Source organism: Saimiri boliviensis, chromosome 16 (genome assembly GCF_048565385.1).
Source record: "Saimiri boliviensis isolate mSaiBol1 chromosome 16, mSaiBol1.pri, whole genome shotgun sequence".
NCBI lineage: Eukaryota > Metazoa > Chordata > Mammalia > Primates > Cebidae > Saimiri > Saimiri boliviensis.
This window is the reverse complement of record NC_133464.1, coordinates 17,933,002-17,960,604: the sequence shown is the minus strand read 5'-3', so window position 1 is coordinate 17,960,604 and position 27,603 is coordinate 17,933,002. Positions and strand designations below refer to the sequence as shown.

The 27,603-nt window shown below is 39.5% G+C and overlaps 1 protein-coding gene across 3 annotated transcripts in view; it reads right to left on the bottom strand.

Annotated features, from left to right (window-relative positions):
- Positions 1-1,997: 1,997 nt before the first annotated feature.
- Positions 1,998-27,603, bottom strand: part of DZIP1 (DAZ interacting zinc finger protein 1) — a 60,554-nt gene continuing 34,948 nt past the window's right edge. For 2 of the 3 annotated variants that reach the window (XM_074387535.1, XM_010338796.3), the window contains 10 exons: positions 26,931-26,987; positions 20,391-20,450; positions 14,564-14,703; positions 11,222-11,384; positions 10,746-10,875; positions 10,094-10,147; positions 8,157-8,446; positions 6,658-6,788; positions 5,382-5,556; positions 1,998-3,173 (listed from right to left, as the gene is read on the bottom strand). In XM_074387535.1, coding sequence (XP_074243636.1) covers positions 3,094-3,173; positions 5,382-5,556; positions 6,658-6,788; positions 8,157-8,446; positions 10,094-10,147; positions 10,746-10,875; positions 11,222-11,384; positions 14,564-14,703; positions 20,391-20,450; positions 26,931-26,987 — 1,280 coding nt within the window. In that variant the 3' untranslated portion in view covers positions 1,998-3,093. The remainder of the gene's footprint in view (positions 3,174-5,381; positions 5,557-6,657; positions 6,789-8,156; positions 8,447-10,093; positions 10,148-10,745; positions 10,876-11,221; positions 11,385-14,563; positions 14,704-20,390; positions 20,451-26,930; positions 26,988-27,603) is intronic. The other variant, XM_074387536.1, reaches the window with a different exon arrangement.

Here is a 27,603-nt window from a genome sequence, read left to right as displayed (position 1 = left end):
CAGTCTGGCAACAGAGCGAGACTTTGTCTAAAAAAAAATATATATATATATAAACATTGCAACCTCAAAAAAAATTTTTTTTTAAAACATTGCAACCTCAGGCATAAATGGGTTAAGGACACCCCAAGCCCACAAGGCATGTGCCTCAGAACTGAGTTCTAGTGTGTCGTCCAGAACCTTACAGAACTAACTGGGTATAATTGAGAGACTTGTCACTTCTAAAGACATTTAAGTTGCTCCAGGGATTTCTGAGCAAAGACACAGGTTTCTTCCTAGAGCCAGCCCTATATAACATGCCCACAAGGGCAGCAGTTATCACCGTTAATACACGCCTTTCATGTCTTGTTCTCACTCACTCTTCACAGGCATCCTAGGAGATACATGCATCTTCATCCCGCATTTACAGAGAAGGGAGTGAAAGCAGAGCGCTTAAGTAACTTGCCACAGTAATGTCAGAAATAGGCCTTTGAACTGAGGCAGACTAGGGTAAAATACAGTTTCGAAGTATGAATAAGGACTGATATCTGTGTTTCTTTGAGTAAGGAACTGTCTGATATGAATCAGAACATGAGTAAACGTATTTTTCTGAAGTGTGAAAGACTTACAAGGAAAATCACATTGTTTAGAGATGCTCAGTGGAAAGAAAAGGAAATGAACAAGTGTGTTAAAAAAATGTTAAATTCTAAACCTTGATAATCCTTTAAAATGTCTTTTGGAGAAATACAAATTAAAAAGGTTCTACAGGCTAGTATGGGATAGGGTTGTGTGGGTGTGCATTTCAAACAAATTTCTTATTCAAAATTGAGCTGGCGAAGATAATGCTTAGATTATACTAAAGAATTTAGGGATGATGGGGGATGAAGGTCTGATAATAACCAGAAACACATTAGCTGGGCATCAGTAAGGGGCAACGTAAAGGAATAGTTCTCCTGAAAAGTGAACAAACCAAATTTTATACAAATATCAAGATACAGCCAGGCACGGTGGCTCACACCTGTAATTCCAGCACTTTGGGAGGCCAAGGCAGGTGGATCATTTGAGATGGGAGGTTCGTGACCAGCCTGGCCAACATAGTGAAAGCCCATCTCTACTAAAAATATAAAAAATTAGCCAGGCATGGTGGTGCATGCCTATAATCCCAGCTACTTGGGAGGCTGAGGAAGGAGAATCACTTGAACCTGGGAGGCAGAGGTTGCAGTGAGCCAAGATTGCACCACCGCACTCCAGCCTGGGCAACAGAGTGAGACTCTTGTCTCAAAAAAAAAAAAAAAAAAAAAAAAAGATACAACTAACCAGGAAGTTAAAGGAGGGGCTTTTAAGACACAGATGTAGTAACTTAATTTAAATACTGGATTTACTCAGCAAAAGTTCATTTCCCCAAGCCCTTCTGCTCAGGAATGAAGACATGGCAGACCTAAAACATGGAATTGAGACCTGGCTTAATGCCTGCCCTTGTCACTTTGTACTTGTATGGCTTCTGGGAAGTTATTTAATAACTCTCAGTTTCTCATGTCTTTAGGATGATGATTATAACAATAACTATATTGCAAAGTTGTAATTAAATGAATTAGTGAATGTTCAAAACCAAACCAGACCAAGTGGTTCAATAAATATCTGTTGAATAAATAACTGAGTGAACAAAGTGACACACGGGCCATCTTGGGTATGATGTGTTTTTGTAGATTGCCGTTCTCTGTCCTACTACATGAAACTTTGACTCAGCCTTCACTAACGCTTCTAGAAACATAAATATAAATTGAGTATATCTGCATGAAATGGCCTCTGTAGGAAGTCAGAAGGATTTTTTTAGAGGGCAGGAATGGGCTACAAGTAGATAGGGCCCCAGGGTGGGTGGAAACAAAAAAAGATTTGTTCTAACCATTAGGACAGCATGTCATATGGCATAGCTATCAAGGCCATACTCTCCCTCTGTAAGACCCCTACTAAGTATAAATTTAACTCAGATTTCATCTCTAATAACACAGCCACAGTCACGATGATGTAACGGAAGGCTTTACTGAAAAGGTTGACAAATGAAAAGCGATCTAAAACCCAACAGATCTTTTTGTTAAAAGGTTACTTTTTCTTGGAAAGAGAATATAGTACCACCAAGTTATAGAAATGCAAAAAACAGTTTATATGATCTCTGATTTTTGGCAATGTCATTGTCTAAGAATATAACTAGATTACTTTTGAGATATTTTATAATACATGTTGGGTATTTTAAAAAGTAAAAAAAAATGAGTTCAGTAATGACTCAAATATTTTCTATTTAGTCTGATAAATTGGCACTTAAAATAACTACACTTTATTCAAAAAATATCCAAGATAAAGAATATGCTATATAAAACAACCATTTAATAGTAACATGCTTACAGTAGCTCAAAGCTAAATGTGATAAATGTACTTCAGGAAAATGTATTTAATACGGGCCTAGCTATATTCTAATTCTAAACTTACTTTTTTGGGGGGTGGGAGGGTGGAGTTTTGCTATATTGCCCACGCTGGTCTTGAACTCCTGGGCTCAAGCGATCCTCTCACCTCAGCCTCCCCAGTCGCTGGGATTAAAGGTGAATGCCATCATGCCTGGATTAAGCTTACTTCTATATGAAAAATAACTAGATGAACTTTTAGTGATTAGTGGTTCCACTAATTCAATTTTAAGACTACTACCAGAATTTTATAATATAAACACCTGCAATGTGACAGCATACATAATAAAAATATTTTTTTAAAGTTTCAGTAATTCAAACCAAAACCTGCTGTAAGCTTAAAAAAAAAAAATCACTTAAAAAACAGTTGGAAAAAAATACACTTAACACTAGAGTACCATTCTAAAGAAAAAACTTTTTATGACTTCAATGACATGTTATTTTTAAGCAGCAGAAGTCTTAAACACCTGTATGCGCTTCAGAACACTGTTAAGGATCCGATTTTCAATACTGTATCAGGTGACATTAAAGAGACGGTTGTTCTTTGCATCAGACCCTGTGTTGCCGTGGGGGACATGGCAGGGCGGAAGCACTGGAGTCATGGAGGCAAGTTACTGAAACACTGTCATACTGAAATACTGCTGGCTTCTGACATGCGGAATTAGACATCTGAAGTGTCGCTCCAATCAGTCACGGTTACTAAGCTGCTTTTTAATGTGCTGGATTCATTATCTTGAAGTCCTGTAAGTGGTGGGGACAGGCAGGAGAAGAAAGAGAAGGCCTCAACCGTTAAACAAGCACATTGTGAAGTCCGTACAAATGTGTAATTTCATATTGTCAGTCACTCAGTGTCTAAATCTGTTCATGAATCCTCATCTCCCACCCCCCATGAGCTTGTATGAGGCCACTCTAAAATCCAAGCCTGAATTAGTCGCATCTCTAGGGTACATTCACAGGGCCCTTGGATGCAAGCTTCCACCCTGCAGCCTACAGTGCAGCAGGGGCCACGTCCTGCTTCCCACTCCTTCCCCGGCATTCAGCTCAGGGCCTGGGTGTCGAAGGTGCTCAGTACATTTGTGTTGTAGTAGTGACTCTGAGTGAATAGATGGTAAAGAAAGAAGGATGAAATTAACAAGCCAAGTAGAGATTAGGGGTTAAAAACAGATTTTCTAATGAATCTGACTTCATTTAACAATGAAGTCAATTTTAATGCCATGATTCTGAGCCACTGAAATACAGTGTAGAGAATTCTACCCAAATTTGACTCTAGAAATATGTCCCTCCAGGGGCACAGGTTTATAATGTTGGAGGAAAGAGACAGGAGATGTCCTTAGGGTAGCCTCTTGGCCATATAAAAAGTCACTGTAATGCAAACAGGGTCTCCTGCTTTTCAATAATTCGAGTTGACTCTTAGCACAGATAACCAATGCAAATTATGCAACAGCTATGTTATCACTGGACAATGTGAGAGCAAAGGTAGTGAGAAGGACAGAGGCAGCAACAGCTTATCTTACAAAGGGGTGAGGCTGCTGAAAATGGAAACAGCAAGGGTGGAGATGTGCAGGTATTAATTTAGAATTACAGGCTGGGTGCAGTTGCTCACACCTGTAATCCCAACAGTTTGGGAGGCTGGGGTGGGAGGATAATTTGAGCCCAGGAGTTTGAGATCAGCCTGGGCAAGCTAGTGAGACCCCATCTTTTAAAAAAAAAGTTAATAAAATTATAAGTAGGAATACAAAAACAGTGAAGAAGGCATGAGAGGTGTAGTGGGTGGTAAAAAATGAGCCAAGTCCCCATCTGTCTCTGCAGGCCATCAACAGGTAATATCTAAAGTCAATGAATCAAGAAAGAGTGGTTAAAGGCTATTACAGAGAGGCCCAGAGGTACCACCACTGAAGGTAGTGAGATGGCATAGAGAAGCCTTCTGAACAACTCAGCTTTCAGTGTGTGCAAGAATTACTTTGACAAAAATACTACACATTTCTAATTTTAAAAAGTCTTGAGTTACTGGGCTTATCTAGGCTCTAAATTGGGGGATATGAAAATCATTTCAAGTCATCTCATGTCATAGTATTTCATCCCACTGACTACAATGCTATTAAGAAAAACCTCCCTTGGAAGAAAATAAAGAAAAATATTTAATAGGGAAACAGATTAATACAGAAACATTGCCAGAAGAATGGTCTCATTCAAGTATATGACCAGAAAGTTTAACTCCTAAAAGGCATCTTCATGAAGAGGATATGTGTATGGACATTTTCAAAAATAATATAAAAGCCAGGCATGGTGGTGTACTTCTGTAGCCTCAGCTACTCAAGAGGCTGAGGCACAAGGATTGCTTGGGCCCAGGGGTTTGAATCTAGCCTGGGTAACATAGTAAGACCCCCATATCATAAAAAAAAAAAAAGAATACAAACAATCTGGGGGATAAGAGTGGTAGCCCATGCCTGTAATCCCAGTACTCTGGAAGGCCGAAATGGGAGGACTGCTTAAGTCCAGGAGTTTAAGCCAGGGCATCCTAGTGAGACCCTGTCTCTACAAAAATCAAAATTAAAAAATTGGCTGAGCATGATAGCATGTGCATGTAGTTCCAGCTATTCCGGAGGCTGAGGTGGGAGGGCTGCTTGAGCCTAGAAGGTTAAGGCTGCAGTGAGCCATGACTGCACCACTGTACTCCAGCCTGGGTGACAGTAAGACCCTGTTTCAAAATAAAATAAAAATAATTTTTTTTAAATTTAAAGACTAAAGATTAGGCCTACAATTAAATAAGTAAATATATACGAATCAGTAAGTTATACATATCCAGTCCTTACTTAAATAACAAAGAACGCATTGACAGCTTTCCTTTTTGTCTGGTATACTAGCATAAGTTAATTAGGTATTTATAAAGATGAAGCACAACTAATAAGAAAATGGGCTGAGCTTGTGTTAGAGGGGAAAGCAGCGAACCTTCTCCCTTTGGCCCCTTAGGATTAAATGCGCCCCAGGCGTTTAGCACATGAGGAAAATGTGGTTCATTTTTCACAGGTGGAAGTTCCTTCTGTTCTTTCCCAGATTTTTTCCCCAAAGATATCTCTTCCTCTAGGGATGATATGTCCCAGTCTTCATCCTCCACATCTGCACACTAAAAGAAAGGCATGGAGAATAATTAATGTTTCTCTAAAAAATGGTGCCCCTCAATCATTTTGTTGGTTAGACTGAGCAGCTAACACTGAACCATAAGAATTGGGGAATGGTTAGTATTTCCAAATCTAATCATTTCTGCAGGGCAATGAAATGGATTTGGAAGTTGGTATTTTGAAATCTGAATCATCTCTTTTTCATTTCTGCCATGGAAATATGTGTTTCCTACTTTACTAATCATGAACGTAGAAAATTCCAGAAATACACTGTAGGGGTATGAAACTCTAAAAGTCAGGGTGCTCTGAAGTAGGAGTGAGGCCTGCTCTCAGTTTTTACCTGTGATAATAATGACATCTAACTGTGGGCGCATCACACCAAGGCCTGCAGAAATAGCCTCCAATCGAAAGGAGCACATAGTTCTACCATACCCTTCCTAAAGAAAGATGCATTGGCTCTCTTGAATGACACAGGACTTTCTGTCGTTTTTGGCTTGGGTAACGCACCCAGTATTAACTAATAAAAGTAATTTGACAAAATGCCTTGGACTGGAAGACCAGTCAACACACGTGAACTGTGCCCAGAAATACAATGGGAGAGCTCCATCCACAGAAACACTTCTGGCCTCCTGGCTGTTAGAACGGCTGGGAAAATGTTTGGACTTCTCTAATGCAGACAGAGGAGCGTGGCCTCAGCTCTCACTTCAGCTCCCAAATGGGACTAAACCCTAAAAAGTTTCTAAGACCTCATGCTAGGGTAGTGGAGAAGATCTGAAGGCCCCCAAGATTCTGGCCAGTCACAAGTTTCTTTGTAGAAACCATTTGATATCTGCAAAGTATCAAATAATATGTGTGACAAGATCTTGAAAACCTGGAAAGTGTGATGCTTATTATATATTATTACCATTATCTTTGGCTCCAATATCTTTGACTCTCTATGGAATGGAAAGAAATGCAATACTGAGAACAAGAAAGATGAAAATCTCAACCTCTGCTGTATCAGCTAAATATCTGTTTTATATTTCACTGCAAAAAGGGTGATCATTAAGGTGTTATTTGTAAAAAAGACAAATTTATGTATATCTAGCAAGTAAAAGTGATTTCACCTTTAGTTCTTGTAATTCTTCTTTTTTGATAAACATCTCAGGAATATTAATTCCACCAACTGGTTTATTCACATTTTTGCGATGTGAAAACATCTTTTCAACTTTTTCAGTTGGTGTTTTAATGGAGGCTCCTATAAGATCAATAGAAATTAGTCAAGTGAAATATTTAAAAATTTCATCTATCTTCAGTTCCAAAATAACCTTATAGAAAACTTTGAAAGAGTCTAAGCTTTGCAAATAATTATGTATTATTAAAATAAAATCAGTTGATGTACTTTGGGGTTAAAAAATTAAAGACAATCCTTTAAAAAATCATAATCCTTGAGACTATGAGCTATAAAGTTTTCATTTTATTTAATTAAAAAAAATAGAGACACAGTCTTGCTATGTTGCCTAGGCTGGTCTTAGTGGGCTCAAGCAATCCTCCTGCCTCGGCCTCTCAAAATGCTGGGATTACAGGTTAGAGTGACTGTGCCTGGCCTAAAGTTATCGTTTTCAATCAAAGAAAGATCATCTCTTTCAAGGGTGGTCAGAAATTAATTCCAGTGAGATAACGTGCATGAGTGGAATATTCATATGGGTATTTTCAAAAACAATATGAATTCTTTTTAAATGAATTAGTTATATTTTATCTATCTAAATACATGATATATATACATTATACACAATAAATTATATCTAACAATATATTAAACATAATAAATTACATTTATTATGTTTAAAATGCATAATTTAAAAATTGCATTAAGCAGAATTAAAAAAAAATAATTACCCATCAGTTCTACTTCTCTTCAGTAAATATCTGCAGTGACAAACTAAGATCCTATCTTCCTTTAGTATTCCAGCTCCAAGAGGCAGCACAGTGTATTAGACCAGCCATTCTAATAGTCATCATCCAGTGTCCTGGTTGAATTGTGCCCCTCTAAATTCATATGTTGAAGTCCTAACCCCCATACCTAAGAATGTGACCTTATTTGGAGGCAGGGTCTTTGCAAAGGAGATCAAGGTAAAGTGAGGTCATCAGGGTGGGCCCTAATCCAATGTCCTTACACAAACGGGACATATGGACACAGATGCACTCAGAGGCAAGAAGATGTGAGGATGCACAGGGAGAAGGCAAGCCAAGGAGAGAGACGTGGAACAGACCCTCCCTTGTAGCCTTCACAGGACCCAACCCTGCCAACACCTTGATCTTGTACTTCCAGCCTCCAGAACTGTGAGGCAATAAGGTTCTGTTCCTTATGCCACCCAGTTTATGGTACTATTACAGCAGCCCTAGCAAACTAATATACCAGGTCTCATCCCCAACTCCTTCCTCTCCTTCAACTGGAATGCCGGTCGGCTGCGAGACCCTGCCCATTTTCTGTGGGTGCCTTTGGGATCCACTGCATCCATTCCTCGCACAGCCTTCCAGCTCAGACTCCCAATGCTCAGTGCACCGGGTGAGGACCACTGTCCTAGATAAAGTTTCCAGAGAGTTTTCCAAGGTAACAGCTCACCTGCGGGCTTGAGAGAATCATCAGTGTCCTCGATTTCGCTTCCCTCGGTCCCGTCCGCGTCACTTTTGACTGCGTTCTTCCTGCAGCTGCCCTTGCTTTGCGATGGCGGCACAGGAAGTGGGCCTGGGGATGCATATGGCGGCACAGGAAGTGGGCCTGGGGATGCGTATGGCGGCACAGGAAGTGGGCCTGGGGATGCGTATGGCGGCACAGGAAGTGGCCCTGGGGATGCGTATGCCCGGATGAGGTCGTCGTCCTCCTGCTCCTCCTCTGAACTAAAGGGAGGGGTGCTACACAAATCAACAAACACCGAGACAAAGGCGCTGTTTCCTTAACGTGTTAGGATTTATGATATTAAGAGAGATGCCTCTTAAAGTGGTGACAACTTTCTCAGGTAATACCCGGTGAACACAAGTGCCTCTGTGGCCATGGCCAAGATGGCTGCCAGGCCAGACGTTACACCCATGGCCGAGGTGTCCTCCCACGCCCGGATCTCTGCCAGCCACGGGGCATGTTTATCAAAATGGGCTGAAGCTGGGGCCTGTCTCCTCTAAACCCAAACGTGTATATTCTTCATAATTTTGGTTTTCACACACCTAAGAAAAGCATTTCTCAAAGAAAAACGTTCCTCAATAAAACCACGACATCTTTTAAAATGATGTCATTACTTACAGCTTTTTTATACTGCACCTTATTGTAAAAAGCTTTTACATGCAGTTTCATTTGTATCATCACATGAATTATCACCCCCATTTTAAAGTGAAATAGAAGTTCACAGCAGTGTTCATTCATTTAAATAATATTTATTGGGCACCCAAATTCCAGATGTCAGACTTGCACATGTTGATTCACTCACACTGCATCCCAAGAAATAATGCTCTTCCCATGAGATGTATAAGAAAAGTGCTTTTGAAAGGTGAATCATTGCTTATTGTCTCTACTACAGAGTGTCTCAATGAAGAGATATTTATGTCATGAATATCTCCAGAATAAGGCAATGATTATCTCTATTATTGTTATTTTTTTTTTTTTTGCATTTTATGTTTTGGGGTACATGTGAAGAACATGCAAGATTGTTGCATAGGTACACACATGGCAGTGTGATTTGGTGCCTTCCTCCCCTTCACCTATATCCGACATTTCTCCCCATGCTATCTCTCCCTACCTCCCCACCCCCGTCCCTCCCCCATTTCCCCCCAACAGACCCCAGTGTGTAGTGCTCCCCTCCCTGTGTCCATGTGTTCTCATTGTTCAACACCCGCAGTCTTACTCTTAATTAGTAGCAACATACCTACAATTTATTGAGTGCCCACAAGTGCCAAGCACTGAGCCAAGCCCTCTTCATAAATTCTCATTTAATTTGAAGAACTATCTTGTGGAAAAGGTGGCATTATTCCACATTACAGATAAGGAAATTGAGGCTTAAAACATCCCATATTACAGATAAGAAAACAGGCTTAAAACAGCAGTCAACTAAATCAGAGCAACTGGGCTAGGGTTTCTAGTATCCTAAGAGAACCTAATAATGACCGTCTACTAGGGTCACTATTCTACAAAAAGCTAGGACACTAAATTATTACATTTAAAACAAACTTACACTGTCACGGATCTAGCCATAAAAACTCAACACTCAACATTTAATTTAAATGTGCTTATTGAGTTACTCAACATTGTGGGTGGGGGGAGTGGCTATAAGAATGACTCAGGTGTCCATTTTCTTAGTGAGTCCACAATGTGGTTAAGGACCATTGACTTACATAATAACTGATAAAGAAACAAAGACATGTCACAAATAACATATCACAAAGGAATAACAAATTATGATATTAAATAATTATGGCTTCAGTCAACAACAATGAGCATACTACTTTAAAATGAAAGGAATGTTCAGTGAAAAGTATTTTTTAAATGACTCTCTTATCCCTGTCAGTACTCACGTAATAGTTGAAGACTTTCTGGGAAAATGATCTTCCATGATATTTTTCTTAATTCTAAAAAACAACAGAAAAATATTTCTAAATTACATAAGTTAATAATATAATTTAACATACATTTCTATGGAACTGGTGATTTTTGCTTTTAACACATATTAATGAGGGAGAGCAGCAAGAAAACTCTCCCAGTGTCAACAAGAGACTGGTAGGAATGACAAGTATGATTCTCTGTTGGACCAAACACTGTTATGGACTTAATGTATTTGTCCCCACCCCTTCTCCAAATTCATATGCTGAAGATCTGACCCACAGTATGATAGTATCTGGGGGACCTTTGGGAGGTGATTAAGCTTAGATGAGGTCATGAGGATGGGGTTCCTATGCTGGGATTGATGCCTTATAAGAAGAGGAAGTGAGATCAGAGTTCGCTGTATCTCCACCATCTGAAAGCATGGCAAGAAGGCAGTCATCTGCAAGGCAGAAAGACAGCCTTCACCAGAGCCTGACTATACTGGCATACTAATCTTGGACTTTCAGCCTCCAAAATGAGGAGAAAGTAAATTTCTGTTAAGCCACCCAGTCTGTGGTATTTTGTTAAAGCAGCCTGAGCTAAGACAAACATTGGTAAAATAAATCTCAGGGCTGAAATACTCACTTTGAAATAGATGTCCTATCAGTAGAAACAGCTCTTTGTCTAATCAGTTGTCTGTTTTTGGGAGGAAGTTGTATCATTTTGGGTACTTCTCCAGTTGAAAGGGTATCCATTTGAGAAATAATATACTTATCTGGAATATAGTGTCATTCATGAGTCTCCATTGCCTTTATGATCAGCAAGTGAAAAGCAAAGGTAAACGGTATAATACCCCCAATGCTGCCATGGAAATTAACAATCCCATCTCTAGGGTTTAAAGCCAGACTCTAGGGTTGTTGCTTTGTTTTTACTGTACAAACAAAATCCAAGACCCAGCATTGAATAGTACAAACAATAAGAGAGTTGTCAATGAAGTAGCAAAGTTTGTTAACCATTTAAAATTATAGTAATTTGTTTAATGATATCTTGTGGTGAAAAAAGAAGAATAAAAGAAAAAGTTGTTCAGTTAAGCTCCCATTTGCAGTGAGTAACAAGCTTACCTGAAGATAGCAGTGCTTTCTCCTCAATTTTACAGCTGACTTGGTGTTCAAGGAATTCTCGAACTTGATGAAAGTTAGGTATTTCTCTTTCTTGCTTACGTCTTTGTGATTCCACACTTTTTAGTACTCTATGCAATTGTTCACTTGAAATACCATGTATATCCTGAAGGAATAAGATGTTAAGTTGGCCAGTTAGCCTGGGAAGTTTCATTTCATGGGCATATATCAGCATTAACTGTGCCATTTCAATCCATCCTTACAAGGCTCCAGCTATGTGTAGAGGGTAAGAGTTCCCCAACAAGTAGACTGTCCTGGCCCCAGAGGGGCCATGAGTTCAGTGAGGCACATGAGGCATGTGCATGTTTGTGACTGGCTGACCAACAAGGATGTGTGTCATAAGGACCAAATGAGTCTACAAAGGCTAGAAGAACTCCAGAGAGAGAGGTCATCAAGTGGCCAAAGAAGGCTGAAAGGGGAGGCTGAGCTGTGGCTTGAAGGACAGGTAGAGTCAAACTAGTAAAAACAAGGAGAAATTTCCAGATGGGCAGGCTTAGGGTAGGGACACCTGTTAGAAAGGAAGGTGTCAAGGAAGAAACGGGCAAGGCATGTCCCACAGGCTAATGCTTACAAAGACCTGGGTGATGAAACCAGCAGAAGAGACTGCATGCCAAGCCAGAAGGCTGAAAGGTTATTTTACAAGGAAGAGGAAGTCATCAGAAGTGATTTTCAACTATGAAAATAGCATAATTAAAGAGACAATTTGAGAAATGTCACTTAGATTTGACAAGAATCTAGACAGAAGAAAACTAGTTGAAGGGATATTTCAACTCACGAAATTTCAACTCACACACACACCTACCTATCGTCTTTGTCCTCATCCCCCTTGCTTCCCTCAGCCTTCCTTCCCAGTCCAAGAGAGTAGCCCCACCACCCACCCAGTTACCCAGGACAGAAATCTCCATCATCAGACAAAGTACCACCCCCAAGAAGAAGTTTTTTCTGACCTCAGTTATTCAGTCAAGCCCCTCCTCTACTTTTCCTTTATTTCATTTCATACAGTCTATCATTAGAGATCTCCCATTTGTCTTTGCAATCATTTGTCTCATGCCTGTCTTCCTATACCATGTAGCTGGAGGGTAAGATCTAATACGGTACAAATGTCAATCCTTCCTACTTAATATACAAAATTTAAAGCAATTTCAATCAGAATCCCAATAAGGGTTATTCTGGGAGTTAAAAAGTTATTCCTAAAGTTCATTGGAAAACAAAATACGGAAGAATTACCAATAAATTTTTGAAATAAGACCAATGAAGAAGGCATGGCCTATACAAGATATCAAAATACAGGACAAAGCTACACTAATTAAATTAGTATGATGTGGGTAAAGGAACACACACAAAAAAAACAAGGTAAAACATTTGAAAGTACAAAAACCAATCCAAATATATATATGGGGATTTCCTCTATGACAAAAGTATCCTTTTAAATAAATGGATTATGCAACAAATGATACTGGGACACCTGATTCAACTGGAAATTAAGTCAGCTCTCCAAATCACTGTTTTAAAACCTCATTCTTAAAGCTCACATAGACAAAAACAAAATTAGACAAAACAAAACAAACAAAAAACCAGGAAAACCTCTCCAAGCATTAGGAAAAAAAAACCAAGAGAATGTTTTAATAATCTTAGGATAAAAGAAAATGTCCCAATTAAAATTAAAACCCAAAAACCACTAGCAAACCACCAACATGGAAAACTACAATTTCAAGAAACAATTTGCACAGGAACCACACATTCCATGAATGTCTTTGATTTCTACTGCCAAAGGGTGGTCAAATCCACCTAAGAAGGGTCTATGTGGAAATTTAAAAGACTGACTGAGTTGATAAAAGATGTGGAGCAACTGAACTCTCCAACACTGTTAGGGACAGTGTGAGTTGGTACAAAGACTTGGAAAACTATTTGACAGCACCTACTGTACTAAACATATGCCTACCCTTTAACCCAGTAATTTCATCCCTAGATATGTATTCAAGAAAAACGATTGCCCATGTTCACCAAAAGACATGTACAAGAATTAATAGCCAAGAAGAGCCCCCAAATAGAAACACAAATGTCCATCAGCAGGGAAGAGATAAACTGCAGTGTAATTACACAGTAGAATGCTATAAGGCAATAAACAAAGAACAAACTACTGTGACATGAAACAACAGCCATGAATCTTATAGATAAAATATAAGCAAAAGTAAGATATAAAATATTACACAGTGTATGACTCCACTTTTATGAGGTTCAAGAACAAGCAAAACTAGATCCGAATACCCTTTACCTCCAATTGAGAAGTAGCGGGTGATAATGACCAGGAGAATGTAAAACAGGGTCTTCCAGAGTGTTAGAAATTTTTAGTCTCATCATCTGGGTGCTGGTTATAGATCATAAACACACACGCATGTACATACAAATCCACATATATACATAAAAGTATACAAACATGTATACCCACAAATATAACCATATACACACATACCTCTGAAAACCACATAAACATCTATATATATATACATAGACACAAATGTGTACACACATACACAGATATCTGCATACACACATGGATACATACGTATATATATATATATATATATATATATATATATATATATACATATCTACATGCACACATATGCTACATATCCACGTATATGTGTCCATGCATGCATATGTGCTCACAAGCTTTGCACATATACATACATGTGTATATATGCATATGTAGATGGACTTTTATATACATATAAACTAATGAAGTTATTCAATTAAGATTTATATCTTTATGTATGTCAAGAAAAAATATAAAAGCAAAAAGTCTATATGATATAACAAAATTATTCAATCTGACAACAATATGAAATACAATCCATTTGTCCATTCATTCAACATGTATTAATGAAGTACTGATTTTGTAATAGGCAATGATTTGAGGTTAACATGAGAAAGTAAGTAGCACTGTGACTGCCTAGATACAAACCCTGGCTCCTTCATTACTAGCTGTGTGACGTTAATCAAGTTACTTACCTTTTCTGTAAACTGTCAAGATAATAATGTCATTTATTTCAGAGATTTGTTTCTAGGTTTAAATGAGTTAATATTTGTTAAGGTCTTAGAAGTGTGCCAGGCACTCAGTGAATGCTATCCAAGTGTTTGATCAATAAAGTAGGTCACAGGAGCCTCTGGTCTCCAAACATGGACAGAATTGATGTGCTCTCTTCTCTTCTCTGATCATTTCTAACTTAGAAAACAAAATATAGCAAAACTAACAAATATTCCAAAACTGAAGGAACGTACTGCGTCGATCCCCAAGGTTTCCAGCTTCTCCGTCAAGTTCTGCTCCACCATTGTTCTTAGTTCCTTAGTGAGGGAGGAGTTACTCTTCAAAGCTTTCCTTAAATGCATTTTGTTATTTAATTTCTGTTCACTTTCCCTTCCTGAAATAAGGTTTTTAAAATGTGTTAAAAAAAAAAATTAAGCAAATACATCAAATCTCTAAGCAGAAAACGGCAAAGCACAGCTTTTAAGCAGCAAGTATTTGTGATATTTTAAAGTTTTTGGATATCTTAGTGACTCAGAGCAATACAGAATGCTTAAGCTATGTAGCTTTTAAAAACTACTTTATGTCTGCTTCAAAACTTCAGTATTTTTAAAGACTCTGGATCGCTTAATCAGATTACAACTACAGATATATATATATATGTATCTATAGAAGCATGATGGAAAAAATTTGTTTAGAAGTTTAACGTTTTATCACTAGAATTATATCACTATTTCCTGAAAAATTCATCCATAAGCTCACTCAGTTAGAATTTATGTGTCATTTTATGAAAAAAAAAATGCCCAGTTTACTTTAAATAATTAAAAGTTTTTGGCTGGGCTCAGTGGCTCACGCCTGTAATCCCAGCACTTTGAGAGGCTAAGGTGAGTGCATCACTTGAACCCAGGAGTTTGAGATGAGCCTGGGCAACATAGTCAGACCCTATTTCATGTTTTTTTAAATTCACCTGGGTGCAGGTGGGCTAAGACTGAAAAGGGCATTAGCTGTGAGACCCCATTTCAATTTATTTTAAATATAAAACAATTTTCAAACTTTCTTAGCTTACTAGAAGCTAAGTACATATAAAATTTCAAGATGTAAAATTCATTATCCCCCTTAAAATATTTACCAAAATGAAAAAGGATAACAAAAGTCTTAGCAAAAGTGTATTAAATAACCTATGATTAAAAACAAAGAAACCAAAAACAACAGGCTATACTCTTCGCACTTCGTCCCTATCCCTCTTTTATTCCCCACTAAAAAAAATTGTCAAGTTTTAAAGAGTTTGGAGAAGAATGATGGCATGACCTTTGAAAATCTGAGTCCTTATGTTCAAAGGAACTAAAGACTTGATTAAAGAGATGCAATGTTTGGCAGGTCAGACCCTTACTGACTGTCCAAAGCCTGATCTGGGAGAAAAGTGACAACTGTACAATCATTTTGGAGTCTAACCTCCTAACAGGGGCGTTTTGCCCACCAAGGGTGGCATCAAATGCCATTTTCTAGGTGTGGGGCTCCAGGCCGCCTCACAGAATCTCTGTCACTGCCTCACCCATCTCAGCAGAGGGCATTCTTAATACCCATAGTACCTGGATTTGCAGGAGATCTTGAACAAAATCCCTTTTTGTTTAATATGTTTTTTAAACAATAGTTCAAATCCCACATTAGAAAATATTTCTATTACATTAATAGACAGTTTTATTGGAAGCAAAATTAGTCAAATAACTTTTTTTGTGCATTAAATAGAAGAAAAAATCCTGCACAAAACACTTTTCTACATTTCCCTATTGCAGCTTGCTAACCTGAAGTGATAAAACTGCACATAATTATATATTAAAAGTCACAACTAATCTTAAATTTTATATTCTCAGCATTCATACTGCTATTCTCAGCATTCATACTGCTATTAACACTGGTGAGTGTTCTGAAACCACCAAAAAAAGCACCTCTACAAACAGACATCATAGCTGTTGCCACTATGTCACTTACTTTGGTTTCTAGGTGGCCATCAAGTGTGCAACTGTCTAGGGCCAAAAATAAAAAGAGATTCGAAGAGAGAACCTGGAAGTCTTGGTGTTACCATTGAAATAGACATGCCTCCCACCCCAATCATGCAAAGAATCTCTTGGCCAGTATCTCAGATAATGAAAGATGTACACGGAAGCATCACCTAAAGAGAGCCTCTGGGCCCTGTTTCCTCTGGGACTTGGGGCCACATACAGGGGCAAGCGATGCCTGGAATGACCTGGCTACAGTTAGAAGAGCTGTAAGGCCTTTGCCGTTAATTGTTAAATTCATTTGCTGATGTGTCTGTGATCACCCTCAACTCGGATGACAGGTTCATTTTAGTGACTGAGTTCCCCCAAATTACTGCAGATCACACATTTCCCTCTGTCCTCAAATTCACCTTATATACTAGTACTTGCTTTTGGAAACCATTTATGAATGAAACCATTTATGAATTTAGAGCACCCTTGGTAAAGATTCTTACAAGGCTGGGACTGGCCAATGAAAGCAAGAGAAAGGATGTAGACTCGGCAGGAAAAAATAAAGTAAATTTTTATGTGGAAGTGGAATTAATCCCTTTGAAATCAACCACAGCTGAATATTTTATGTGTTAAAGCACATATAGCTCACCAAGACCAAGACAAAACTTTCTAGAGTGGCATTTCCTTCAAATACAAATTTTAAAATGCAAGCAAGCTGATGGCCAGGCTAATGCACAATAGCCTATTCATGCGAGCAGTTTTATCAGACACACAACATTCCATTTATAGTAAGCAAATAATTGTAGCACAAGGCAAATTATTTCTAAAAATCCCTGAATTTCTGAGTTGGAGGGGACTTTATCTATCACCTGGTAATGAACCACCTCATTTTTCACATGAGGATACTAGAAACAGCCACAGAGTAACTTCCCCAAAGGTCATCTAGCTGGTCCTATAGAGGCCACCTCAGTTTCCGTTTCTCCATTTTCTCTTTGCACTAAACTATGGACAGTAGAAAACCTGGATATTGTCACTAATTAAACTCAACAACCCGAAGCAGGCTTTTAATCCCTACTATGTTTTGTTTCTGGAAAATAAAATGGTCTCTAAGATCCCTTCTGGCCCTCACCTTCTAGTATCTATAAAACAGCAAAATCAATGTGCCTCTGCACAACTGGCAAACAGCAGGTACACAGAAATATGCATGCGTGAGTTACTTCTTAGTAAAAGCCAGTGTTTTTGCAAACTGCTGCCAAAATTTACCTTCACAGGCACTTATCTGCAAAATGTTAGCACAAGCTGAGGAATTTATTGATGGCAATTAATCTGCTGCCAGTATGTACCTCCAAGGAGGCAGTCACTGGTTTCTGCAGTGGTGCACGTGGACCCTGGGGTGTTTTCCATGGTCCTTGGCACTCTCCCATCTACCACCAGAGCTGAACACATGCAGCGTGGCAAGGATGATTTTCTTTTCCAGTCCACCCTCCTAAATATGACAGCAGCCAATGGTGGTGTTTGCTGTCAGTGATTCCAAACCACCATCCTACATTGAATGGAAGAACTCTAAAAACACAGGCAGAGGGATGCAGTGAGTGAAATCTGGAAGTGGAAGTTAGAAGACCACTCCGGGTGATGGTGGACAATCACGATGCCTATAGGAAACTCTCACTGAGTCATTTTTAAAATGCATATGAACTACATGACCTGAAGTTCCAGTTTTGAAATTATGTGATCTTTTCTATGAACCTCTGGACACGTTTCACAGATTCTACAAAGAATATGGGATTTTATGTCTTGAACATTAGTAAATGATATGTATGTAGGAGAGAGGAAGCATGTTACTTGCAAGCGAAATAATGTGTCATTTTTCAGAGCTCAAATAGGGTAAGACTTGTTCATCCTGTTCCTGGAAAACCAAAAGGGATGGTTGAAAATCACTTCACGACAATATTTTTAAAGCACTATCTCTTGTCAACCTATGGGGCTCAGAAGCTCATATGCCTACACAAAGGAAAGAAGGCAATGTGGGGCAAAAAGAGTTGAGGGGGATTATGGCAAACTGGAGGTTGCTTCCATAGCTGGTGACGGCAGCTCAGCCCTGCTAAATGTTGCTAAGCAGACCATGCACCCAGAATTTTCAGGGTATTGTATTGTGGCACAGAGCAAATAATTTTAAAAAACAACAACCAGGCTGGGTGCAGTGGTGCACGCCTGTGATCCCAGCACTTTGGGAGGCCAAGACGGGTGGATCACAAGGTCAAAAGATCTAGACCATGCTGGCCAACATGGTGAAACCCTGTCTCTACTAAAAATACAAAAATGAGCTGGGCATGGTGGCACGCACCTGTAGTCCCAGCTATTCAGGAGTCTGAGGCAGGAGACTTGCCTGAACCTACAAGGCGGAAGTTACAGTGAGCCAAGATCATGCCACTGCACTTTAGCCTGGGCATCAGAGTAAGGCTCTGTCTCAAAAAATAAAAAAACAAAAAACAAAAAACAATCAGAATTTCTGAGTTGGAAGGGACTTTATCACCTAATGATAGATAATTAAATTGTGTAGATTGCACTACAATTAAATATTGGCAACCAATTGTAAAATAGGTGCCCACAGTGCAGCTGGAACAAGTCAGCATCTATGGAATCGATTTAGACTGCAGGATCTTGTTTGGTGCCTGGGCTGTGGCCATCTTTAAGTTGCTGGAAATATCTGGGAATAAGCCACCCAGCAATTTATTTGTTTAACAATGGAACAAGGCTGAGGACCTCATAAGAGGGTGACAATATATTTTAAGATTATGCTCATCAGAATACCCCTAAAATTTTCCTCAATAAGTTATTATAGCTTTATGAATTTAATGTACCTACAGTCACTCTTGTTTCTGAAAGAAGCAGGTTTCTAAACATTGGAACAGCAATTACAAAGAAATAAGACAGAAATGAAGCAGCTAAAACCAAACTCTTCAAAATCAGTGCCAAACATGAACAAAATCAGTGCCAAACATTTGAACAAGAAGATATGCAATCCTGAAATAAATAATCTGCTAAAATATAGAAAGTCAAGACAAATTACAAAGATACATAGAAGCAAAATAAACTCCATACAAATATTAAAAAGTTACTGACCATTAGCATAGCAAGATCAGATTGAAAGTGTACATCATATAGGTATTATGAATATGCCTGATTTAGTCCATTCTCAATTTGTAGCCTTATAAAAATAAAAAAATTGGCAGTTTTTTTGAGAGAACAAGGGAAGAGGCATAATAAATATTGAATTTACATATTAGAATATAGATCGTTTGACTTATCTTCTTGACAAATATGACAAAACCAGAACCAATGTAAGTATTGACAATTTGCTGTCTCTTAAAGAAGTGATATATGGTGAATTCTTATAATAAATAAGAAAAGATTATGATAAACTGATTCAAACATAATTGTTTTCAAAGTCTACAAATCTAGCATTAGAAAATGTTCCTCATAATTAAACCCTTTCTTCATAAACTCAAAAAACTAATTGATAGAAAATAATTAGAACTATCAAATAAAACGAGTAAGCAGTAATAATTATCTCCCAACACCTGCAACAGCTCCCAAATTCCACCATGAAGATATTGTTTTGCACATAAATATTCCACATCAAGGACTTAGACATGCTTTTTCTTGCTGTTAAAAATAATTTGGAAATAAGCACTTCACCAGTTCATTTCAGATTAAGGGTATGATCAATCACCGCTAATGATACAAATATTTTCAGATCCTCTGGTGCACAACACACATGTGTGTCAATATGTCATCTCATCAGAACAATCTGCATTGAAATAAAGACTTAAATTTTTTTTCAAGTTTCCTGAAAGGTAATTTCTTATTTCATCTGCTTGCATAAGAATACCATGCAGCAGGGGCAAACAGAACAGAATATTAAGAGAATAGAATAACAGAATACTCAATGAGGGCTGAAAGTAAAATCCAAATCTAAATGTCTTTCCTAATTTTGAAGTACTGGGATAAAAACCACTGGCTCATATTTTCCAGGCCTGGGTTCTAGCATATAAACATAACCCGTGCAGGTAAACCTGAGCAAGCCCTTTGTTACCTTTTTCTTCCTCTGAAAGTTCTTCTATTGGTTCCAGTATGTGCGACGAGAATGCCTGTTCTATTAACAAGGAAAAATAAGAATAGTACAAACAGGACAACAGCAAAGTAACATTAGTTTCCTTTCAAATAATTTTGTAAGATATACTTCCATGGTATTTTAGTCATGCCTAAACAGCAAGAATTTACTGAGGAAAAAATGTTGAGGCAGTTAAAGGTGGTCGCCTTTTCATGGAATCTTCTATTTCTGTGTACTTTTCATTAACTACACTCTACAGAAATTACATTTTTAAAAAATTAAAGTTTCTTATTCATCAACCTAGTGCACAATACCCTTTTAAAACACAAAGGCACAACTGCAAAAGATCTTCATTAGTTATAAAGTATTTTGATCAAGTGGCTAAACAAAATTAGTGAAAACATCTCAACTACAAAAAACTATAAAATTCCCAAGGCCCTGGGATTCCCATTTGTTCCTAGTGCTAACGCCATGGTTTTCAAGTGCTAAGACCAGGAAAATAAAAGGAGAATGACAGGAGAGAGGTCAGCAGCTAGACTGAGAGCCATTCTCAGACACCTGCATGGATGCATTTTAAGTTCCAGGGCTGGAGAATGCCTTGGTCCCACTGCTGGGCAAATGAGTGAGGGCTTTTCCCAGTCTCACCCCAGAACAGCAACCACACTCAGGGTAGATGAGGTCTTTGGGTGACTTTCCTCAGAGAAATGTTATGTGCATGCACAAGGAAACCTGTCAGCAGCAGACATTAAAACCAAACCCTATCCTATCAACTGAAGGAAATGTCCTTCATCAGGAGGGTCGGGTTTTGGGTGACAGTTTAATGATGGTGGTCAGGCATTAGACACAGGATACAAGGCAACCAGCAAAGTTGGTGCATGGTTCACTCACCTTCAGCCTGGAGACTGATACAGTGCATTTCCCCCCACAAGCTCTCCACTTTCACCTCCAAGGGGGAGGTCACTGCATTCTACCACCAGACCTGGGAGCGGGTGACAGGCCAGGGTAAAAACGGCCAACAGTTACCACGTGCTCATCAGGTGGCAGGGCAGGGATACAGAGGCGTATCTCAGTTTTAATGCTTCCTACTTTAAAGGGTCTGTTTTTTTTAATTTGTTAAAGGCTGTTTCTAGTACACTATTTCAGATAGATAGATAAAAGAGAGATGATAGATAGATTGATTGATTGATTGCTTGACATATTGATTTAGGTACATATAAATAGGTTCTTATAGCTTAGCCAGCAACCTAGTCAACATATGTAACATTGGCTGTATGGGAGAAATGCATCTTAAACTACTTTGAGGTGAACTTCTGGAATACAGCCTATGACTGAGTAAGACTACCTTAATGCTGAAGTGAAGACATAGCCATGGAAGAAACATTTAAGCCCGCCAGGTACCGCAGCTGCTGACCACCAAAAATATGCTTTTCAAACTTGTTATATAGCATCAAGATTTTAAAAAATCATACAAATTGGCTGTATTACTAGTTTGAACTGCTAAAAATAGAGATTTAAGGAGGATAACTATTTTCAGATTTTAGGAAGTCACACCATTTGCATTTTATTGTACTTTGTGATCAAAATAAGGTCACGTGGAAACTTTTAAGAAAAATTTCATGAAATCATCTCACACATATTTATTATTTTATTACAGGGATATTCCTATGACTTATTTATCTAGGGTTCAGGATAAACTGCCAGGTTCTGATGTGTTTCCCTCTATGTATAGAGGAAGAGTTCTGGTAGAAGGGGAGATTCCTGAACGTGGTTCCCATAGTAAGCGCTGGGTAGGTGAGGCTGGCCAAACCCCAGCTCCTCAAACAAGCAGGCTGATGTTCCATATCAGGAGGGAAGGACCTGGCCTGCTTGTGCTTTGTAAGCCACGAGTCTAGTCTTCAAATCCTGTCCTGAGCTGAGATCAAGTCCCAGATCCTGTCCTGAGCTGAGATCCAGGGTGAGAGTCAGAACACTCAGAGATCTGACTTTCCCATGAACTTGTTGGAGGCTTTCAAAAACAAACCAACCTTGTCAGTTTCCTACCACTGTCTCCAGAAGAAAGGATCTTGGACCTTTACCTAGCCCTGCCCTTTTGCCCCTGGCTGACTTTGTCTTAACCTCATCATGCCCACCTTAGAGGCTAACACTGGCTAGAGCTTACCCAGTGGCTTGTGTCTTGCTGGACCATCACAATGGCCGTGGCTGTTCTCTGCACTTGGCAGACAAGGCCACCCAAGCCCATGGCTTAGGGGTGGGCTGTGAATCTGGACTGCCTGCTTCCAAAATCTAGGGACTTGGCCATGAAGCTATTATTCCTGCCCACTGGTGCTCACTAGGCTTGTCTTTCTGACTTCTCCAAATGCCACCGCTGTCCACTCATTATCAGAGTTCACTGTGCTCCGACTTTCCTTGGCCCTGGCCCTGGCCCCGATCACTTGCTCACTCCACCAAACCACTGATCTGTCCACTCATTCTCCGGTCTCATCACCACAACCAAGACTCCTGGGGCGGAAACTCAAATGCAGGATGACCCACACCCACAACTAGTCTCCCCCGCTCGGATTCTCTGGACCCGCTCTGGTTAGGCCAAGCCCTTCATAGCCCAGCTCTCCAATTCTGCACGCCCAGCCTCAAGAACACTCAGTGGCTATACAATGCCCTCCAAATGCCCTTGGACAGCTGCAGCCTGGCACCCAGCAGGTGCCATGAACAGCTTCAACCAACCTCACTTCCCTCCCATCTCCTCTTCTTCTCTATGCATAGCTAAGTCACATCTAGTGCTTTCCTGCCACCTTTTCCTTGTTACTATTTGCTTTGCCTAGGATGCCATCCCGACATACTCACCTCCTACTCGGCTCAAATGGCCAAATATCAGCTATGCCAGGAAGTCTTCTCAGAGTCCCAAATGGAGAAAATCTCTCCCCTGTTTGGATACCCATTTCGTTTCTCAATGGCTCTCACCTTGCACCATAGTTAAAAGAATGTAGTCTCCTTTATAAGCTCTAAGTTCCTTGGGGACAGATTTCGTTTCTGATTCATTTCTGTATCTCCGTCATGCCAGCCTTGGCCTTACACTCACGAGTAGCCCACAATTGTCATTACCTAGTGGTTGGTGAAGGAAGGGAGGCAGGAGTGGCCAGACACCACTGGAGAAACTACATGGCATGTTAACTCCTGTCAAAAACATATTCACTTAAGACTTTCCTGAGCTTTCCCAGGATACATGTCTAGGAGATCTTGTTGGCACATCTAGACATTTCCCCTTGTGACTGCACGTAAACATGGTCACCTGACAGGGATCAGCCCTATTCTCCTTTAGAGGGCTGAATCCCATTGAACTAAGACTTCATTTCAAGGTTCCCCATCCCACTTCTGTAACACTGTTTGGGCCAGTGGTGTCCAGACAGAGAGGCCATCTTTCTTCCCATTGAGAGACACAGAACTCTGGAACATACCACCTGTCATGTATTGGACAATAAACTATTGATTGTGTTAAGTTTCAGTATTTCAAGATGTAGAATACTTGCTTTGAGAGCAAAACATAAAAATAATTATAAAGTCTAATCAAAATGTTTCTAAGCTGGGTGCAGGGACTCACACCTGTGGTCCTAGCACTTTGGAAGGCCAAGGCGGGAAGATCATTTGAGCCCAGGTGTTTAAAACCAGTCAGGGCAACAAAATGAGATGCTATCTATACAATAAATTTAAAAATTAGCCAGGTATGGTGGCACACCCCTGCAGTCTCAACTATGTGGGAGGATCACTTGAGCCCAGAAGGTTGAGGCTGCAGTGAGCTATGATCACACCACCACACTCCAGCCTGGGAAACAGAGAGATGCCTGGTCTCAAAAAAAAAAAAAGTTTCCAGTTTTTGTGGTCCTCATTGTAGCTATATACAATTAAAGTCATGTATATGTAAGCCTCTCACATTTTATAGACCAAATTAAAGGAGGACTTTACATGTAGGTAGAATCTAGCAGGTGCTCATAGACTTTGGGAAAAGTGATTATTTTGCATCTTCACTTCACTGGTTGCTCTAAAAGTGAGCCACATAATCAGGCCAGGCAACCTAAGCAATTGGTGTATGGGTCCGTTTAACATCAACAACAAATAATACTTTATTTTCTGGGCATCCTAATACCACCATTTAGTCACAACTCCATGAGCAAAGAGAAAAGTGGTCTCCAGAGGGGGAAATACTATTAAAAATTTGAGATTTGTCCAGAAAAGACACATACTGGGGGATGGGAGTCAAGCACGATCATTTATCTTCCCCAGAGCCTGTGTTTCATCCTATCAACTGTCTTAGAATCAGAACCTACTGCCTGTGCTGTTCAGCTTGTGCAGCAGAAGTGAAAGCAAGGGAGTCATTAGGGTTCTCATTTTACCTAGATCCTCTCAGGCCAGATGTGCTGGCAATGTTGGATCCTAGCAGCTCACAGTAGAGTCCCTTCCAGGCTGCTTTAGCTCACCCTTTCCTCGGGGCAGCCTTCATCAGATGACAAATCAATGCAAGGGGCAGTGGCCCTCCCCTGCCTCAGGGGAGGACAAGCCGGAGTACTCATCCCAGCTCCGCAGCTTTGAAGCAGGACTAGCTGAGCCCTCCACTGCAACTGGGTCTGGGTTCAAGGTCCCCTTTGCCCAACTCTGCTTTTCTCACAGGTGCTGTCTGAGGGCACCCCCACTTCCCACCCATAAACTTCCACATGAGTCTGTTTCCCAGGGGACCTGGCCTACAGTGGTAAGGAATCTCGAGATTTTTCATGGTAAAGAAACTCATCAAGCTTTGAGATGGAACAAAGGACAGAGAGTGAATGGGCAAATAAACGTTATGCAATCCATGACTAACCTACCCTGCCCTGCCCTTGCTGGCCTGACGGGGTGGAGGACATCAGTGAGCCCTGGCCAAGTCTCTTCCTAGCTCCTGCCCACTGAGATGCTCACAGATCAGCTTTGATCCCCATCCAAGGGCTGTGGGCCCTGTGCCAAGTCTGGCTGGCATTTAAAACTAGCATTTCAATCCCAGCAGATGCCAAGAAGGGGGCATGACTGAATCGTGCAGCTCTGGGCCAGTGAGGGTAGGATCCCCACAAACACGTGCTTTAGAAATGATCGATTTTTCAGGACCCTTGAATTAACCCCTGACAGCTTAATGTACCTACTGGGGTGTCCTTTAGTTAGCAACAAAAATATATGACAAAGAGACTGGGGACCATGTGTAATGTCATACAGAAAGCTAAAAATAGCAAAGTGGAGGGGTGGGGAAGTCAAAGAAACTAAAATACACTGTTGAAGTACAAAAGAGAAGTGGCCAGCAATGCTTTACAAAAATCAATAAAAGGAGACAACAGAGAGAGTTTAGACCTGACATAAAATAATATGAATACAGAATGACTGCTAGAGACACTTTTCTTATATGCTCACTATTAGAGCAAATTTATTTATGTCCAATCTACTTTGATCTATTACTAGCCTAAAGGAAAAAAACTGCATACTCTAAACACTTGCAAATAAGATCAATATATGGAGAATTTAGACATGACATATTGTGATCACATACTCAAGACAACTGATCTTCCTGAAATGATCTTTGGAAAAAAAATAAGGTGCGATAAACGCTTCATGAGTCAGTCATTAGTAAAAAGGATTAAGATTATTACTAAAGTTCATAATATACAGACTGCAGTATTTCTGAAGACAAGAAGTGCCACTAAACAGACCAGTTAGATCATGGGTTTAACTGTAATCTTTTTAAAAGACCAAAAATGAAAGAAGAGTGAAATAATCATTGGATTCCAGAGCAACTGTATGTGAGACAGAAAAAAGATGGTCCTTCTCTCATCTTAATTTGTCTGTAATATCCAACAGACCACAGGAAAACATCATATTAAAGAATGCACTATAAAAACTGTTAGCACTTTCACTGTATAAAAAGTGAACTATGGCTACAAATATTCAGCCCATCTATTGGATCATGCTAATAACAATTATCTCTTTTGATCTGGTCCAAGAACTGAGCCCTGGCAATGATTTCACCCAGTGGTTCCTACCTATTTCCTTTGGTTTCCATCACATGTCTTTTCTAGATTTTCCCAACCAGTCATTCAAACTGTTTGTTTAGAAAAGGTGACTTGCTGCCACATTGAAAGTTATAAAAACAACCACATGTGCCCTGTGGCATGTGCTGGTTGGCTGGTCTGGTAGCAGGTCACCCTCATTCTTACCCAACACCTACTACTTTCCACAAAATCATAAATCATCAAGACACCATTCAAAGTTAAAATCTCTACTTGGGAGTCTGGCCACCTTTTATTCCTATATGTACCTTTTATACTTTAAGACTTCGGTAGGTATGTCCAGTTTACAATAGCATTACGAAGACTGCAGTTTTAATAACTGTTTTGCAATCACTAAAATGTTTCCTGTTTTACATAATTACCTCCATAGAAGCAGTTTTGGTTAATAAGTTATCTAACTCAGGGTGGCAACTGCACATAAAACACTGAGACTATTACTGAAACTTACCATGCACCACTGGCAGACTTGATTTAGTTTCCAAAGTGTGCAGGGCTGGGGCATTCACTGAAACAGCATAAAAAGGAAGGACTCAGAAGTTTCATAGTTAAAGCATAAGCATCTGAACGTGATGACAGCCAAATATGCCTCAAATTGGTCAAGATACATAGACACCATAAGGGGCAAATATTTCAAGTGACGAAGATATTATACAACTAACCTAAACTTATATTCATAACAGCTTTATGGAGATACATTCACCTTTTAAAAATACACAATTCAGTGGGTTTTTTCTTAGCATATTCACAGGGCTGTGCAACCACAACCACTCTCTGATTCTAGAACAATTTTCATCATCACCTCCCTCAAAATGCCCATGGCCAATAGCCATCAGACCTCATTTCTGTCCCTTCCCCATCCCCAAGAAACAATCTACTATCCATCTCTTTGAATTTGTCTATTCTTGACATTTCATATAGTAAATGAAGTCATACAATACGTGGTCCCTTGCATCTTGGCTTTGCCCACTTAGGACAATATTATCAAGGTTCATCTATGATGTAGTATGTGTATAAATATCAGCATGTATTTTTATGGGCAAAAAGCATTCTGTTTTATAAACTGACCACATTTTATTTACCTATTCATTAGTTGATGGACATTTAAGTTGTTTCCACTGTTT